The 17,846-nt window shown below is 44.0% G+C and overlaps 1 protein-coding gene across 1 annotated transcript in view; it reads right to left on the bottom strand.

Annotated features, from left to right (window-relative positions):
- Window positions 1-2,613: 2,613 nt before the first annotated feature.
- The window catches only part of LRRC56 (leucine rich repeat containing 56), a 51,539-nt gene continuing 36,306 nt past the window's right edge, over window positions 2,614-17,846 (bottom strand). The window contains exons 4-12 of the mRNA XM_074149942.1: window positions 17,678-17,774; window positions 16,761-16,958; window positions 12,484-12,661; window positions 10,200-10,400; window positions 8,646-8,710; window positions 7,388-7,518; window positions 6,523-6,716; window positions 3,567-3,933; window positions 2,614-2,806 (exon numbers count right to left, since the gene is read on the bottom strand). Coding sequence (XP_074006043.1) covers window positions 2,614-2,806; window positions 3,567-3,933; window positions 6,523-6,716; window positions 7,388-7,518; window positions 8,646-8,710; window positions 10,200-10,400; window positions 12,484-12,661; window positions 16,761-16,958; window positions 17,678-17,774 — 1,624 coding nt within the window. The remainder of the gene's footprint in view (window positions 2,807-3,566; window positions 3,934-6,522; window positions 6,717-7,387; window positions 7,519-8,645; window positions 8,711-10,199; window positions 10,401-12,483; window positions 12,662-16,760; window positions 16,959-17,677; window positions 17,775-17,846) is intronic.

The raw sequence follows: 17,846 nt of genomic DNA, 5'->3' as shown, positions 1-17,846 counted from the left end.
CCCTGTGCTCTGGGCACATGGACAGCAGTGCAGCTTGAAACTGAGCACGCCTCCCAGATGAGCATAGGGCATCCTGCTCACAAGGTCCATCTGCGAGGAGAGCTTTTGCTTTCCTGCACATAACCCAGAGGTTCAAATGAGGAAAGTGGCATCAAGATGCTGCCCTGCAAGTGCCCCAGGGCTCCCAGCTCTCAGCATCGCTGCTTTCTGCTGCAACACAGTGCCACTAAAGTCACAGAGTTCATGCCAACTGCTTCACTCCTCAAGCCTTCAAGTCAGCTCTGGACGCTAAATCCCCACGGCGGCACTGCCAGAACACAAAAGTACATGGCTTCAAGCCCATCTTACATACCCATCCCTACCGATATGCACCTGAGAAGTTGCTGGGTCACCCACTGATGCACTGATCAATAGTAGAGTGGACACATTCTCCTGTCTCTGTACACACATGCCATGCCACTAGACAGCATGCCACTGTCCTGGTTAGGCCATCAATGCAGCAGAATTGGTTAGCAAGGAGTGGGGTGCCTGTTTTGAACGTCACACACTGGCTGCACCCCTGAGAGTTATCACTGGGTCACCTGATGGGAAGTTAAAACAAGAAACGCTGAGTTAAATTGTTTTGATGAAGCCCTCAGCGACTCACTTCCCACACACGAGGGCAAAGCTTTTTTTTCTGACCATTTCTCCAAGCCCTCTCCAGCACCACAGAGAAGCTCCTTGCCCCACACATGTACAGAGCCAAGTTGTGTTTGCCGTGAGACAAGCTCACAGGCGCTTTTGAGAGTACTTTCCAGATTTGTATCAAGTGTTGCATCTGCAGATGCATGCATGCAGACCCGTCTAGCTGCCCCACTTTCCACGCACAAAAACTCACTTATGCTTTTTTTTCCGTCCGCCCCTTTGAAATCAAAGATGCAAATTGAGAAGGAGGCTCTGACTATTTGGAGAAGACAATCCTTCTCATCACCCACTGATACGACCCTGGCTATAGAGAAGGGTTTGATTGTCCCCAGTGCTGACTGCCAGCGAGGGCCACAGACTTCAAGCAGGCGGGGAGGGCACAGAGCATTTCTGAAAACTGTGCTGCCACTTTCTTATTTCTTTTACAAGGTCAAAATTTTTTCTGGTGATGGTCATGGTCAGTGACACTGGCAAATAGTCAATTTTAGGAACCCATTAAAGGACACAGGCACTGTTGCCAGGCAACATCTGACAGGAAATCCTGCCTGCATCTATAGTATCACACAGAATCACAGGCCACATAGTTCTTAATGATTTTTGATGGATGATTTTCTCTAGGACTCACCAAAACTGGGCAAACTGTCTTCAAGTTCCAGACTATTTTGTAGGAGAAAGTGGTGCAAGTATCACCATGACGAGATGAAGTTTTGGGCTTTCTCTATTATTCTGCCTCTCTACATTAAGCTGACCAGTAGAAAGAAGACATAAACCATTTCATTAACTCATCATGTAATTACTGTTTTATCAACTGATTTAGAAATATATATCTAACAGTAATTCAAACTGGAAAAAAATGTGATGACACTTAGTTTCAGACTGCAATAAAGTTGTAAGGCACAGTCATTTGGATCAACATCTCAGGGCCCGCAGTCACTAAAACAGATGTTTTGTATCTCAAACAAATATAAAGCAAATACCCTGTTGAAAAAGCAAGAGATTATTCCCTTACTTCTCTGCCTTGTCTTTGCTGCAGCATTACTTAAAATTATTCAGTCATATGAAATTGGAAAGTCTATTTGATCTAAAGAAACTAGAGGTGGGACACCTGACTCTAAAGGCACATGCAGGGGATGCTCTGATGTACTTACAGAGGTCAGCTCTGCTAATGAAATTCTGGTATGCAATGTCTACCCATAGGAAGCAAGAGAAATCCTTCCAGGTAGCTATGGAGCAAACGAAAATGTGAATATTGGGATGAGCCACTTGGTCAGTATTCGCTCCCATAGTGATGCAGGCAAGAAGAACCTTGGATGCCTGTGAATGGGGTGAGTGCCGGTGGGGACATAAGCTCTGAATCCACCCAGCCTTCCTGGGCTCTTCCTCAGGCAACACACCCCTCCCTTACAACCCTCTCCAGGCAATGCTTCCTCTCAAGTCCCCGGCTTTGTCCCTTGCAAGTTAAACATCCAGAGCTGCAAAAGATACATTGCGGGGCTGCTGCTAGGTCAAGGCGGCTGAGCGTGAGAGGGAATGCCCTGTGTCCCTCACCTCCTCCAGCCCACTCCACAAACTGCAGGTTCCACGCTCTGCTTGGTTGTGTCCCTGCCTGACTCACAGAGCAGGGCATGGTGTGGATGAGAGGAAATACGTTAGGACTTGTTCTGTTTTAGTGCATGAAGGCTGCAAAAATAACCATGTTTTTCTGTAATAAGAGATTGATTAGCTCTTCTCTTGATCAGCGGGTGCTCTTTAAAGAAAGCATTTCTGGACGAGCTGTAGCCTTAATTGAGGCAAATCATGTCATTTGTTTGAACAGCTCTACTTGCACAGCTCTGCATTTAGCTTGCAGAAGCAGCTGAAAGATAGCATCCATCCTTCAAGACTGTGCTGTGTACATGACTCCAACACATGCTGCCACCTGGGTATCTTCTAGGACTGGGGACTTTTGTTCTGAGATGTTGTTGAGGTAGTGGGTCTGTCTGGCAATGACTTCAGCATGGCCCTGGCAGTCAGAGGCCAAGTGCTATTCATCAGCCCAAACCTCTCTGAGGCTTTTGTGGATGAGCAGACAGCTGGCTGCTGGTGGTTGATGTTTCCAGGAGGGCTCTCATCCATGATGGACCTGAAGAAAAGAGAGAAACACTGCAGTGAAATTGCACTCCAGGTCTGGATATCTGCATTCTCCCCATCAGCTCTGCTGTTTCCTGCTCTGAAAACTGAACTGAAAGCTGCCAGGCCTGGGAGCAGCACAAGGCACGCCAGCTTCCCACACAAGGCGTGCACTTTCTGCCTATACTGCTCTATAATGACCACATTAACTTCAGAATCAAGGTCTCGTGTCACAACTCAGTTTTACTTCTTCAAAGAAGCAACACAATGCTAATCTTACAGTAAGCAGGTTCAGAAATAACCACATTTTGGTGCATGTGACACTTCTCTAATGCCTACTTTATTTTCAAAAGGTCTTTCTAACATGAATTAATGTAAATTTCAAGGGAAAAACACTTGAGTGGGTTGTCAGGAACTTGTCCTGGGATTTACCCGAGGAGAGTCCTGAAAAATGCCACTACAAGAGCTCTGCAACAAACATGGGCATTGCCTTGCATGGGGAATGAGAATGGAGCAATAAGAACACAGGAAATTTTGGGCTATTATTCAAGAAAATACAAAATTTCCAACACTCAAGCTATAAAGAACATGAGAAAATGTTTAATTTAGCATTAGACAGACAAAGGTAAAGGTCAGCACAAATAAAAGGCGTTCTTTTCACAGAACAGGCAGGAGACTCCAGAGACAACACAGAAGTCTGCATATTCCTGCTGTGAAGACCCTTCTATTTTCCCCAGCCAGGCTGCAGGCAGCGCTGCCGGCAGAGCACATACCTGATGCTTATGTGTTCAACAGCTGCTGGTTTTGAAATAGGACTTTGCTGGCCAGTGCTCCCAGCACGCTGGCACTGCCCTTGGGATCCAGAGGCAGCTGGCAAGCTGTGCTGGCTCAGGAGAGCAAATTCCTTGCCCAGAGGCTGGGCTGAAGTTTCTTGATGACCGCTTGACTGGCATCGCTGTGTCCACTGCTTGTCCTCCTCTTGGCTGGGTATTTTTAGGCATCTTAACCTGTGGTTCCTTGTCTTCCAGGGTCTTGCTGCAACACCCATTACAGATGCAGGTGAAGGGCTTTTTGGAGGGGACGGAATTACACAATGGTTCAGGTTGGAGAACACTGTGCCTTTCTGAGCCTGTGACGAATCTATAACAGGCAGGGAAGTGCAGTGATTTAGCAGCTCATCATACTCCTAACTGACCAACCCAGTGAGTGAAAAGTTTTGGAGAACGCTGTGCAATGGAGCTGGGTGGGCAGATGTGTCACGGAGCACACAGTGACGCTGTCCTTAGTGAATTGCTTTCTCTGATAGTCAGGGGTTTGGGTTACTCGGCAGCCTCCCTGCTGGTAGCACTGGTGATGTGCCAAGCACTGGAACTGGACCTGTGTGTAGCTCAAGAGCAGCAGAACAGCTGACTGATCCTCCTGTTCTCAAGCAGGATCACACCTGCATCATTCCTGGCCAGAGTTTACACTGACTTGTTTTAAATACCTGAGGACCCCATCCAGCAATCTGAAATTCAAGGCACAGGAATAATCACAGATGACTGGATCCACTTTTTTTTTTAATCAGAGGCAGAGGTGTAAGAAAAGATCTTGAAATTAGCCTTAAAATGATGGGAAGTGCCTGATTGCTAGGGAAAATATTGCACTACATGCGGGGCTGCTATCTGGTTGGTCATATTTTAGCCCATGTAATCCTCAGGTGCAACATACAGAGAAGAAAAATCTTGTTGCTGATTTATGAATATAACGTGCATGTATATATGCTTAAAACCACTCTATATATAGCAGGGATCTGATTGCTCTTGTCTATTAAAAGAACCAACTGTACTTAAGCACCTGATGTGCAGGATCCAGGGCAGGAACACAATCTAAAGAATGTGCCACCAAAACCCAGGCCCAGAAAGTTCAGCTTTATAACTCCTAATTGATGGGGATGTATTTTATTGCTTAGGTAACCACATAAAGCTGATTTAAAATTTTCACTGAACAGCTTCCATCATACTGTATGCTTTAAAAATGTCTAAATTTCATAGGGGTTTTTATCTGTTTTTCACTAAAGACACTCTGAAAGACTGGTATGCCTGACTCAACAGCCTGAAATAACACTCGGTGATTTCCAAAGAGTACAGATTATATAGATCTGATGCTGCAAACACTTTTACATAAGAGTGGTTTTGCTCAGATGACTTGTCTTTTCCTGGTCAGAAGGATTGTTTCCAGCAACAAGTTCTTCTGCAAGAAAACCACATTGGATAGGACACACTTTTGAAGTGAAGTGTTGAGGCATTTAAATACCTCTCCAAATCTTGACAGTCTCAAGTCACAGAGGTCAAGTGTATTTTTAACTGCCTTCCTGAATAAAGTCTATGAGTTCCTACAGTTTTATGAGATATATGCCCTGCAAAACACATATGTCTGTTAGTGACAGTGGGCAAAGACTACTGTGTTTGTGATTATTTGATTATTTGTTATTATGGCCAGCTGATTGTGATTTGGGATCTGGGTCATCTGCTCCCTCACCCCCACCTTAGGTAATACTAGATTTCAAACTACTCCATCAATCTTGTATCCAAATCCTAGCAGATTTGGTTACAGGATGTGTAGATCTATGTGCAACCATTCACTTTCATAGTCCTATAGGGCATGGCACCGGCATGCTGTAAGATGTTTGGGGTGTTGTCTACTCGATCTACAAAAATGATGAGATCATAATAAATCATGCTCAATCTAAAGAAAGATATTAAATCTATAAAAGATCTGATTAAATCTAAAGAGATCGTGAGATCATAATCTAAGAGTTCTGTGGTCACTGGACAATAGGCCATTCCTTTAGATTTTTCCAAACAGCTTCTGTTCCTGTTAAGAAGATATTGTTTATATTACTGTTAATACACAAAGGCTTTGAATAGTTTAATGATACTGCTGTTTTATCCAAAATGTATTATATTTTTCCAAATTTTAATAGATCCATTTCTGCCCTTGAAAGAAATGTAAAACAAAACCTCACATGCTAATATTTATTGAGGAAAAAAAAAGTTATTATTAGCAATAGTATTAGATTAAAGTTGTACTTTTGTAAGCTACTTGACATGTATTTGATATATGATATGTATCTACTTGATACGTATTTGGAAAAAACATTATTAATGTTTCTAATATTCTTAAATATGATATTCAACAAGTAGTGAAGAGCAGGAATTCTGCTTTCATTCATGTAAATGCAGTTTCAGAGTGGCCTTTGGCTTTGTTCCTGAGTGGAAGAGCATGGTTCATTTTTCAACTCTTTACTGGATACATGCATCCCTTTGGTTGCATACCTTTCCAGAATCCCCAGTTGCCCAGTTAAACCTTAGTCATTAGCTCAGCCATTACTTCCATCAGTGCCAACTCGGGTAAAATATAGCTCAGTTGGCACTGTCATAATTTAATGACACAAGGTAAAAGACGGTGGCATGTCCTTCCTCTAGATTTGATGCTAAGATGGTGTAACGTTCCTCTTAATTCTACAGATCCATGCTGAAATACATCAACTAATGGTCAACACAGCTGGCCATCATGTCTTACTTAAAAACTGGAACGGATTACTTAGGGTCTGGCTCTGCAATGATATTTCCAAATTGCTGCTCCAGAGCACAGAAGCCAGATCTTATAAAACACCTATCTACAAAAGTTTAGTAGCATGTGCCACTACCGGATGCTAACCCTTCCCCACAGGTTTAGGTCCAGTACCTGAAGAAGAGTGGGAGCGACAGGAGTGGCAAGAAGAATTAAGTGAAATCCTTTCAATGAGGTCTTCATGACAGGTCTCCCTCAACTCATCTTCACCGCTGTCAGTCAGGCTGCAGTCTTCACCCTCTTCCTCATCACTAAGAGTTACCTTCAGCGCTTGGGTGTCTTTCTCTTGCTGACCAGCTTGCAAGAACCTGGACATCAAGTATCACACCTTTAGTTAGCTTTTAAGTTGTGAATATCCAGCCAGCCAAGTGCAGCTTGGAAAATCATTCTAAATGGATCAACCATCTAAGTTGCCTGTGTCTGATTATCTGAAAGTGTCCTAAAGTTAAGCTAGTACAATGTAGATTTAAAATACTACACAGTGAAGTAAGCTCAGAGAAATAAAGCCATTTTTACTTCCAAACCCACTGTTATCTGTCTATGAGATGGGAGAATCTCAGCATGGCATTATTTTCCTTTCAACCTTTCATTTGTTTAGGACAATGTGATGGTTGCAGAAAACCTCATCCACTTTCACTTTTTTTACTGTCTGAAGGCAGACACTCTCAGGGCCAAGAATGCCTTACCAGTTATGAAAAGTAATTTCCTTGCTCTCACTAAGCAAGTGAGCCCGCTCTGCCTATGTTGGTCTTCAGCCTGCTCTAGAGAGAGGTCAGAGCTTCCCCCAGGTTTCTTCTCCCTTGCCCACCCCGCAGATGCTCCAGCAGGGAGGGCTGATTGCCACCGCAGGGACAGGGATGTAGGAGGCCAAGACTATTCCCCGAAACCGCCACCAGGTGGCCAAAGAGTTTATTTTATTATTCCAGCAGAAAATGAATGCCCGTTTTATTGCACGACAAGATTTCACCCGCCGTCTCACCGCTTGTGCTGCTCTCTCTGTCCTCTGAGTTCAGAGAACACGTCTTCCTGGTGCAGAGCTCCTCCTCTTCCAGAGCTGTAAATGTTTTCTGTCCTCAGACTGCACAGTTTCAAAGGGCTCATAGCAGGTGGCTGCAAAAATGACAGAAGTTCCCCTGATAATCTCAGGAGCTCTCCCCAGCTCAATTTCTAGATTGTGGATTTTAGAAGGCATCAAAGTCTGCTATTCCTCTTCAGTTTTCAGATCACCCCTCACCATTTTCTTGCTCTTCAGTTTTAAGAAGCCCCACGCCCCAGTCGCATGCACTGTTAACAGCTTGAGGAACCCAGGGTGGCAGTAACAAAAATGTTGATTTCTCTCTCACTGGCGTATAAGCCTGCAGCATCTATACCAATAAGCATATTAAGACCACAGAAACTGCATCATTCCGTGTATGACCACCGTCCCCTTCCACATCCTAGTTTATAACACCCAGTAATTCACTGAAATGTTCAAATTTGTTTCAGAAAAAACTGCTCAGGCAGTGGCAGCAGAGAGATAAGGGAGGGACACAGTTTTTCCAGCGGTTCTTTAGCATCTGTTGTCAGCATTAAGTGAGGCTGCTGACAGCACAGTGATGCAGCCATTTCCCTGATTTAGCACACCCTCTTTAAACATACGTACATGCATCCCTGCTGTGCCGGACCTCAGGGCCCACAAAAGCTAACCATGATGAGCCAGACTGCACCTCGTTACACACATGGGTATCATCTCACTAAGTTACTGCTGAAATGAGCAGGCTGACCTGCAGGGCTGGGCTACCACCCCACTGCCAAGAGGAACAAACGTTGGCTCTGTGTTTGTTCCATCAATAGGAACAACCTTGCAGCATTAGCCATCCGACTATTTATGCTAACATCAAAAAAAAAAACTGCTGAAAAAAGACTTTTGCTTAAGAACTGTTGTGGAAATACCATGAAATTTTGCAATCCTGCCTTGCGCTTTGCTCAGCCAGGATGACAGGAAATGCTCCAACAGAAGCCAATATGTGATTTTCCTGTGTTCCTTTACAGCTGATGGTTAATTGCTGCTAGCGCATGGGCATCTTTGTAACATCAAGGCAAGAGATTCTCCATCCTCCTCAAGGCCAATTGCATGTTGGGGGGCTTTTGGGCTACGGAAGAGAGTGAGCTGCCACAAGCCACAGTGGGAGTTCAGTTTATCCCAGGATTTCTGGGGGTCAGCAGGCAGGAATATAAAACATAAGAGATAAACATACACCTAGCTTTTGCCTCCTTGCACGCAGGGCCTTGGTGGGGTTCCCACATATAACTTGACTGAGTCCTAAGAAAAAAAGGCAAAAAAAAATTATTTTACTGTAGCATTTAACAAACGGTGTTGTCTTTGAAATCAGTCAACATCATTTCCCATAGACAGGAAGATGAAATATTTCATGGTGTAGGTTCACAGTGTCAGCTGGCATGGCCTGACACTGCTGCTAAGAAGCAGTTTCTCTGTTTCTATCAGAATCTTTCTCCTTCTGCTCCTGCCCTGCCTCCTCCACTGTGCTGGTGCAAACATTTGTGTGGCGACATAGTCAGATAAGGGAACAGATCCAGATTAAAACTAAATATGCTTTTAGATTTGTTTGTTTGTTTGTTTTGCTGGGTTATTCTTCAGCTGGATCTTGATCAGAATCAGGTTCCCCATGTGGCTACACAGATGCTCTTGCCAAAACAAGAGACAAGGCAGCAAAGGGGCACGAAGAAGCAGTGAACATGGGGTGAAACTGCCTCTATCAGTAGTGCTAGCTACCTAAAAGTGCACATGAAATTAAGGTCTCATTCCCTGGCAAGCTGTATTTGGTTTCTGCGTACTTTTCCGAATGTGCACTCAGCTGTTCACACTGCATCTAGTTCATCATCCTGAGTCCTACCTACAGCAAGGAACTGAAGTTGGACTGGCATCTGAGAGAAGCAGCTCACAATGCTGGGAAAACAAATGCCATCTTCCTATCTAACCTGCACTCTATGGGCTGGTGGAGTTGCACCATCAAGGTCTTTCCAGGATCCAGGGAAGGATGTCTCTGGAAGTGCCAAATAGTGTACCAGAAGTTAACTCCCTTTCCATCCAGCTGTCCCCAGGAGCTGCTAATTTGGCAGCACTTCCCGGTGGCCAGGGCATGAAGGGCAGTGGTACACCTGTGTTTTGGGCCAGCCTGTAGATCAGGTATGTGGAGTTAAGGAACTGACTCCTCTTGCTGAGAGACCCACCCCTGGAAACCCAAAAGAAAGCACTCATTGACAGCAGCAATGCTGCTGCTGCAGCATAAGACTGCAGTGCCCATAGTTTGAGCACAAGATCTAATGGGGAGTGAATGTGCACCACCACACCTTTCTAGGGGACTACCTTGGACCACATTCCTATGACTGAACAAGATACGCCCAGATGTAACTTAAGTGAGCCCCAGCCAAGCTGATGTGTAATTTCAAGGACTGAGCAGGACAGCTTTTGATGAGGTGCGCAAGGCAACTTCAGCAAGGGAGCACCACTGGAGTATGGGGCTGGCAAGAGGGACAGCAGCACATAGTGCATGGGGGTGAGGAGCTGAGGAAGGGGAATCCCAGACGACTTGCACCTCCTGCTGCAGAGGGAAATAAAGGAAAGCCCACGCTAGAGCACGTGAGTCCCATGGAAGAAAACATATGCTGAACCTGATCTAGCAGTGGGATGGGTGGGTGGTATTCAAAGCACCCAGGCTTTCATCAGCAATAGTAACATTCAGAAGGAGGTGGAGGTGTGGGAAAGAACAGGATTAAAAAACATACGTTACCATGTGTCAAATCACTGAAGTCATCTTCTGCGAACAGCTCTTTAGAAACAGTGGGATCTGGAAGAGAACAGCCACCGTACAAGAGGCGGGCATTGCTAGATCTCCCTGCATCAGCAGACCACTGCACAGTTCCAGTTCTGGAAGTTGTCGGGGGTCTTGGGCTGCCACCAGTCTGCCTTGCTACTGCCCCAAGATCCGGATCTAAGAAAGAGGTTTCGCCAGTGTAAGCATAGTCATGCAAGGCTCCAAACCACACCATCACGCGTACAATGTCAATACGGTGACTGCTGCTGCACACTTGGAGCTGTAGGGGACAGAAAAATATGTCATTGCAGCTACAAGAAACATGCTGGAGACAGAGGGCTTCCAGGTGCTGCATGCAGTCCCCTGTAGCTGCCCTCTGCAGACAGCAGAACCTGGGGATCCCCAACTAAACCAAAGTCCCTTCCCATCCTCCTCCTGGACACCAGAGACTGGCTGCTGGCTGAATACAGGGTCAGAAACCACTCTGTGCTCACCACCCGCCTCCGACTGCCCCACAGGTGACCCTGGATTTGTCCAGGGCTCTGCTACTTCCCCTGCCTGCATGCCTAGGGTAAGAGTAAGCTGCCTCTCATTTGTTGCCTACCTGCTTGCCACACGCACAGTCCAAGCCCCCAGTCTCAAAATACATTGCTTAAATGCCCAGGCACAATGAAGATGGTGACAGCCACTTTATCAGAGCTAATAGACAATTAAATGCAAATCACATACCAGGAGTCATGGAAATCTGGGAATGGCAGTAATAGATTTTTCCAATCCTGCCTCAGAGACAGATACTTCTCCAACACAGACAGAAAGGTGAAAACTGAGTTTTCGCAATGCTACAGGGCAGTGTGGATGACACAAAAGCTAGCGAAGGCAGACAGAGCCCTGTCCTCTTACCTGCCCAATTGCTAACTGTCCTGAGAGCACAGCACAGCTGTAAGAGCAGCATGTGCAGCCAACAACCCCTAGGAGAGCGAATTTCATTTCAGTGCCTAGATGAATAGCGTGCTTTGTAAAGTGTTGAGCATCTACCAGCTCCACAGTGGAGCAATCACGTCTGTAATAATATGGCCATTTCCTTAAGAGCAGAGTGTTAGGGACCTTTAAAATATCTTGGGCATAATTGTTAATACAAACTCATGAAATACAGCGCGTGAAAAGTACCTGAGTCAACATTGCTATAGGAAAAAAAAATATGCAGACGTCTGAACCTGACCATATGAGCTCATCAGTTTTGAACAAGAATATATGTCTGGGTACACTAGGAAACAATACAAATTCACAATTTTGTGCTCCGTCCCTACTGTCTCCGTCACCTCACTGTGTTAACTAGTTTTCTGAACCATAGCTGATGTTGCCAAAGCAGGATCATTGAGGGATCAGATTTTAATGGATTTTTTCCCTACCATAACTACTATTACAACTAATGATTTGGACCCACAGGGATTAAATGAATGTCAAATGTATGTAGTTATTCCAAAACAAACTAAATTTTTAATGGAGTACAGTTGGCAGGCGAACCACAACTGGGGGGCTGGGAAGCCAACTGCACTGCCCACACTAATGGGAAGCAACAGGAGCAGTTATAGGAAACACTTTGTAATATTTAATGGTATGTAGTAAAGTGCATGTAGGATGATATGTAAAAGCATGGACATTTGAACTATAACCAAGGCTACAGGCAAGGGGACAACAGATTTATTTTCAAACTATTTATTCTATACTAATAAATGTAAGGGACTTAATCACAGAGGCAAAGAAAACAGAACAGGCCTCTTACAACACCATATAATCTCAGTTGCTAGGATGATGCTACCATTGAGAGGTGCTGACCAAATTGTCTTTTCTGTTATTAAATTGGAGCAAGAAATCCTGCTACATCCATGCTACATGGGATTGACTGTTACCACGGAAAGGGCTATGAACAGCTGTTATTGAAACACTCCTTTCCAAGCTTTGCTTCTTCCCGTCATGCAGAATGAATGCTAAGTACAGACTCCCTGCTACTGCTGGATTTGCTTGATGGTCTAGAAGTCATCTGCATTTTTCTGATCTTGATGCCCAGCTTAGGACAGCTTTCATTTAAATCTGCACCATGCTCAATTGCAGCTTCCTCACTTCTCAAGTGAGGAAGACAACATCCTTCATCCCTTTGCTATAATTAAACACTGGCTTTGAAGAAGCCAGCTTGCTCTTCATCTTTCTTTTTCACGCATCATAAGATGAAAAATGAACCCCGATAGGAAGCCTGACATACCTAACCATGAAACATCTCCAGCTAAACCACCTTCCTTGATGGATTCCTTGATGATTAGCCAATCCTCGTGCATCTTCTTAGAAGGAACAAGAGCAGTCTGGCTTGCTGGTATTTCATCCAAATATTCCAAGTGGGGAATGAGTTTTTTTACTTCAGCTCTGTAATTATAATCTGGCTCCTGGAAAAATTGAGAAAGTGGTCACTTAAATCATTTATTTAACAGACTGTGGACTTCCACCAGCAGCATAGCAGTGTTCAATTTGTATGACTGCCATATGACTTGAAATGCCTTCTATGAGGCAAACCTATTCACCTCATTCAATAGAAATAAATACAGTTATGAATTTCATTTCCTCACATAATTTATACTCAAATTGATCATGAACATGTCCTGAGCAGTGAAAACACATGCCCCCCACCCAAAGGCTCCTTTGCTGTTTGCCCACTGATGACTTTAGCATTTATCTTTGTTATATTATGTATAATGTACACAAGTGTAGAAGGCTGCTGATGACTATGGAGAGCCTGGGCACCCTCAGCATTCAGCCAGCCTCTCTCCCTGCTTTTGCGATTGTCTGGTTGCTGAGTCAATACTCAGATGACAGGGAGACTTGAAAACATGTTATGAGTGTTGCTACACCTGCCGATGGAAAAAGAAAGAGCATTTCCATGGATCACGTTTTTAGGCACATCCATAAACCAGCTACAGCGAATGAACTGCACTGATTTTCTGGGGCAGTCTTCAGGGGTTCAGTGTGTGATTTTACACAGTTAGAAGTGATGGCTTACTTCAAACTATGTTTTCTTCTGCAAGAGGTCATATGCCAACAGCAGGTGCACAGAAGGCTAAAATGGACTGCACTTGGGTTTCTTTTCTGGAAAAACAATGCGACTGCTCCCAATGCACGTGAACTCAGAGTGACAGGCATGGGGGAAAGCATGGGTGCAGACCCCTTCTGCATGCATGGGTGGAGCTGACGTGTTATAAAATGATTCACAAGCACAAGCCTTGGGACCTCTGAGCAGCAAGTCCAGTCCAGAACACTGCAAATTGGGCTGTTTTGCTGGATTCCAATGATAGAAAGACACCTTCATGTAGCACCTTTGTCTTTGGGAAAACTTAGCAATAAATACCTCAGGGCTGACTGGGTCATGCTGCTTTGCAATGGGAATATTTTTGGTTAAAATTATGTCAGATTACAAAAGGCAGCAAACAGTAATGGTGATCTCTTATACTTAAAGTATAAAGCAAGAGTGCACTGCTCTGGCAGAATATGAATGGACAGCTACCTACAAATCAATTGCTTCATCCAGGTAAATGTTATGCTTTTCCAGACATTGCATGCAATATTAGAAAACCACACAAAGCCAAGTCCTCATTCAACACGGAGCTGTCACAAACAGAAATCTTTTTATGGGACCTGGCTGGCTGTATGCTCCCTCCCCTCCCTCCGCATGATGCAGTACCAAGGCTGGCAGAGGGAACTCGCCAAATAAAGCTTGTATTTTTTGTTGTTAAGAGGCAGACACTAAATTTCTCTAGCTAAGCCTTCAATCTTAATTTAGAAAATGAGTCAACCAATCACCATGCTAACCCGTACCACATGTACTCTGAACAACGCCTGGGCTACAGCCAATTTCCAGCCGTGTCCTGCTGGAGAAAAGCATCATGTTACGCTCATGTTACATTACTGCAACAGAGGCTGCAGAATTTATCATCAGGTTGTTGCTCTTGGTTTAGATAACAGGGGAAGATGAGCTCATCTGAAAATCAAATTACAGAGAGCAAACAGGCCATCTGAAGAAAGAGCAGTAAATTTAGCTGCACCACTCTGTAGATTAAAAGTAAATAAATAGGAGAGCTTTTATGGAGCTGCAGCAAGGGCCAAACTACAAGCTTGAGGAATTAGAGCTGGTGATCTAGGATACACCAAAATAAACCCACATCTATTCTTTTCTATATTTCAGGTGGCTTTTCTACACCCTGAAGAAATGCAAACAACATCCGTTGAAACCAAGAAAGTGACAAAGCCCATGGAGAAGCTCTCGGCAGCCGAGGGCAGGCCAGCTTTGTAACCACCCCAGGGCTGAGCACTTCCCAACAGGGAGGCTGGGTGGGAGACTACAGTGAACTTGCAGTTCGTCTCTGCTACAGCTCAGTGTAAAACATATCATCGTGCAGACTTCCTCAACAGACTTGGGCTGGCATTTGAATGCAACTACTTGTAGAGGAGTAGAGACAGCCATTCAGCATGGAGAAGAGTAGTAGGGCACACCACCATGTACCACTCCTCTTTGAACTCCTGCTACATGACGACACGCAGCAGCAGCCCTAGGACTGATTTCCTCAGCTAAACAAGCCAAAGGCAATCTGACATTTCTCCATGACAAGTACATTTAAGGACTGATGATGCCAAGTGAAAACTATGTCTTCCAAAAATACCATTTTTATTAAGCAGGAATGACAAGGTAGTAGAAACAGACTTTCTATGCTGTTAGGATATACTACACCATTTTCATGATAGGAAGCTAAGATACAGAAATGTCAGAAGTTGTGTTTGTCTCCATGGGAGTAAAAAGAGTAAGTAGGCATGCTCTGTCCATCAGAAGCAGGCAGTGCTTCTTTACTGCAGGAATGTTTTTTCCTCTCATGATTGCATCTTCCAAAAGGGAGAAATGTTGATGGAGAAATCATTTTGGTTACAAATAGTTACAAGTGTGGTCTCTGACGTATACTTCTACCAGTTCAAAACAGAAAAGCAAGTGTATAATATTTGCTTTTGATTCCAGAGAGGAAAATTATGAGAGCTAAAGCACTACCTTCTGTGGCTCCTTTTACTGAGAGATATGATCAAGCCAACAATTACATCTGAAAAATGCTAGTAACTCACGTATCTAAAAAGTGCGAATATTTAAAATACGCACCTGTCTACCACATGATTGAATTTTAGTGATAGTACCTCAGTTTTCAAGTCTAAATCCAGGACGGATATCAAACCCAATCTTTTATGCAAATTAATGGCATGGGCATGATCACTTTGAAACGCACAGCGAAGCTATGCAACATGGCACGGTGGAGTCACAGCACCAACTCCTGCTCTGCTTTCTAACCCCTGTGTTATCGGCTCTTTACGGTGCCATTGGGGATTGCGCCACCCTTAGTGAGTGCTAAGGATGCTATTACATACTTATGTGTGTGTGCATAGGCCTGTGACCTTCCAAAAGACCTGGATGACAATATATCGTGTGCTGGCCATAAACTGTCATCTGATTAAATGTGTCAGACATTATGTGACCAAAATGAGGAACAGTCTTACTTGACCAAGTTTTTAAACTCTCATTTTCCTCCAGTTACCTTTTCAGCACATGCCAAAATGTTTGATTTTATATCCCAACAATGCCTTTTTTTGAAGCAGGGGAAAGTGAAAGAGTAATACAGCTCTGAGACCATTCATGTAGAATAAGATCTCCCTTACTTATCTTTTGAGTGCCCCGAAACCCAAAGCAGATCACGTATTACTGTGTTTTCATCTTTGTGACATGGAGGATCTCATGCCCTCAGCAAAATACCTGTGCAGAAACGACTTTATCATTTTGGTACAGAAGAGGTGAATCACTATATTTTGTATCTTCAGGTTTTGCTGAAGGTCTTTTTGGTCATTTGTTTTTAACCTTTCAGAGGAAAGGACAACAAGCAGTTCCTACAATATAGCTTTTCCTAGTTATCTCAAGTACCATTTTTCTGAGGGTTCAGCTTTTGAGCATGGTGGTCCTGGAGCACTTGCTGTTGGACCACAGAGCCTCCAAAAGAAATGCAAAAGCTCAAAGACAGATATCTAATTGAGACATTGCAATTGGCTACTTTCTAACCCACTGAAAGATCCCTACAGGTAGTAGGATCCATACAGCTGGGGTCCATGCTCTCCTTGGTCTCCTTTAAGATGCCTGTTTGCACTGCAAGCTGGGAGAAGACAGAGCAGTTGAATGGATCAGAACAGCTGATTTCTAGTTTAATCCCATTCTCACAGGTAAGAAGGAATACTTTGCTAGGAAACAGGCCAGAGTCTTTACTACGACTCCTTGTATTTAATTTGTGCTCATCTTGGAGACAATACCCATGAGAGGACAAAATAAACAGAAACGAAAGATGAGAAATGCATCCCATGTCATCACTCAGAATGATACAATAGGAAGATGCAGAAATGTTTCTCATTTCCAACTCAAAATAAAAAAGCACTGCCAAAAATTAACACAATATGTGCAAACCAAGACGTCACCTCTGCAGATTCTGCATTTGGCTTCAGACAAATAAGGTTGCCCTCCACTGTCAGGCGGCTCAGCTTGCAACAAAGTCCCAGGTACTGCATCTGGTTGATGTCCTCAATATTGTTCCCTTCCAGGTCCAAAACCTCAAGGTGATCCAACCAGGTCAGCTGGCTCAGGTCAGAGATATTGTTATAGGCTATGTAGAGCTCCTCAGCAGAAGTAAACAGAATAAATATGTAAACCAGAGGCTTGCACAAGTAACACTCAAGCTTTGCAAAATGTTTTCTAATATGTGAAATATTACATGGCACAACATGAAATTAGCATGGAAGTGAACATTTTTCAAGCATGGCTGTTGCCGCCTTAAATAATTAGAGCTAATCTGAAGAGAGCCTACAGGAGAGCCGGAGAGGGACTCTTTGTCAGGAAATGTATCGACAGGACTAGGGGTAATGGTTTTAAATTGGAAGTGGGGAGATTTAGATTAGATATTAGGAGGAAATTCTTTACTGTGAGGGTGGTGAAGCACTGGAACAGGTTGCCCAGGGAAGTTGTGAATGCCCCATCCCTGGAAGTGTTTAAGGCCAGGCTGGATGGGGCTTTGAGCAACCTGCTCTAGTGGAGGTGTCCCTGCCCATGGCAGGGGGGTTGGAACTCGATGATCTTTAAGGTCCCTTCCAACTCTAACCATTCTATGATTCTAATATGGCAACAAATGCTATGTTGCATTAAGCATCAGATCTTAAAGTTGCACCTCCTTAAAAAAACCCAACTGTAGGTTCTTTTAAAGTAACACATGCAATTCAAGGCATTCAACCAAAGTCCCTTAGGAAAACACAAGGTGAGAAGAGAACAAAGACTACAAGTAAAGAGTATCAATTGAAGACAGTTTGCAGATCATCATTTGGCAGAACACATCTATACTTACTTTTAGAGAGCTGCAGGAAGAGATCCCATCTAAATCTGAGAGCCCACAGTGAGCCATCCACAGGACATGGAGATGGGACAACGTGGTTCCAAGATCCCTTATAAAAGAAACAATTCAAGCTCTATTTGAATGGTTGAAGGAACTCAAGACTTGATTTCCTTTTCCTAAG

The sequence above is a fragment of the Numenius arquata genome, chromosome 6, assembly GCF_964106895.1.
Source record: "Numenius arquata chromosome 6, bNumArq3.hap1.1, whole genome shotgun sequence".
In the NCBI taxonomy this organism is placed as follows: Eukaryota; Metazoa; Chordata; class Aves; order Charadriiformes; family Scolopacidae; genus Numenius; species Numenius arquata.
Note: the sequence above shows the minus strand (reverse complement) of the source record. Positions and strands in the feature narration are given on the sequence as shown.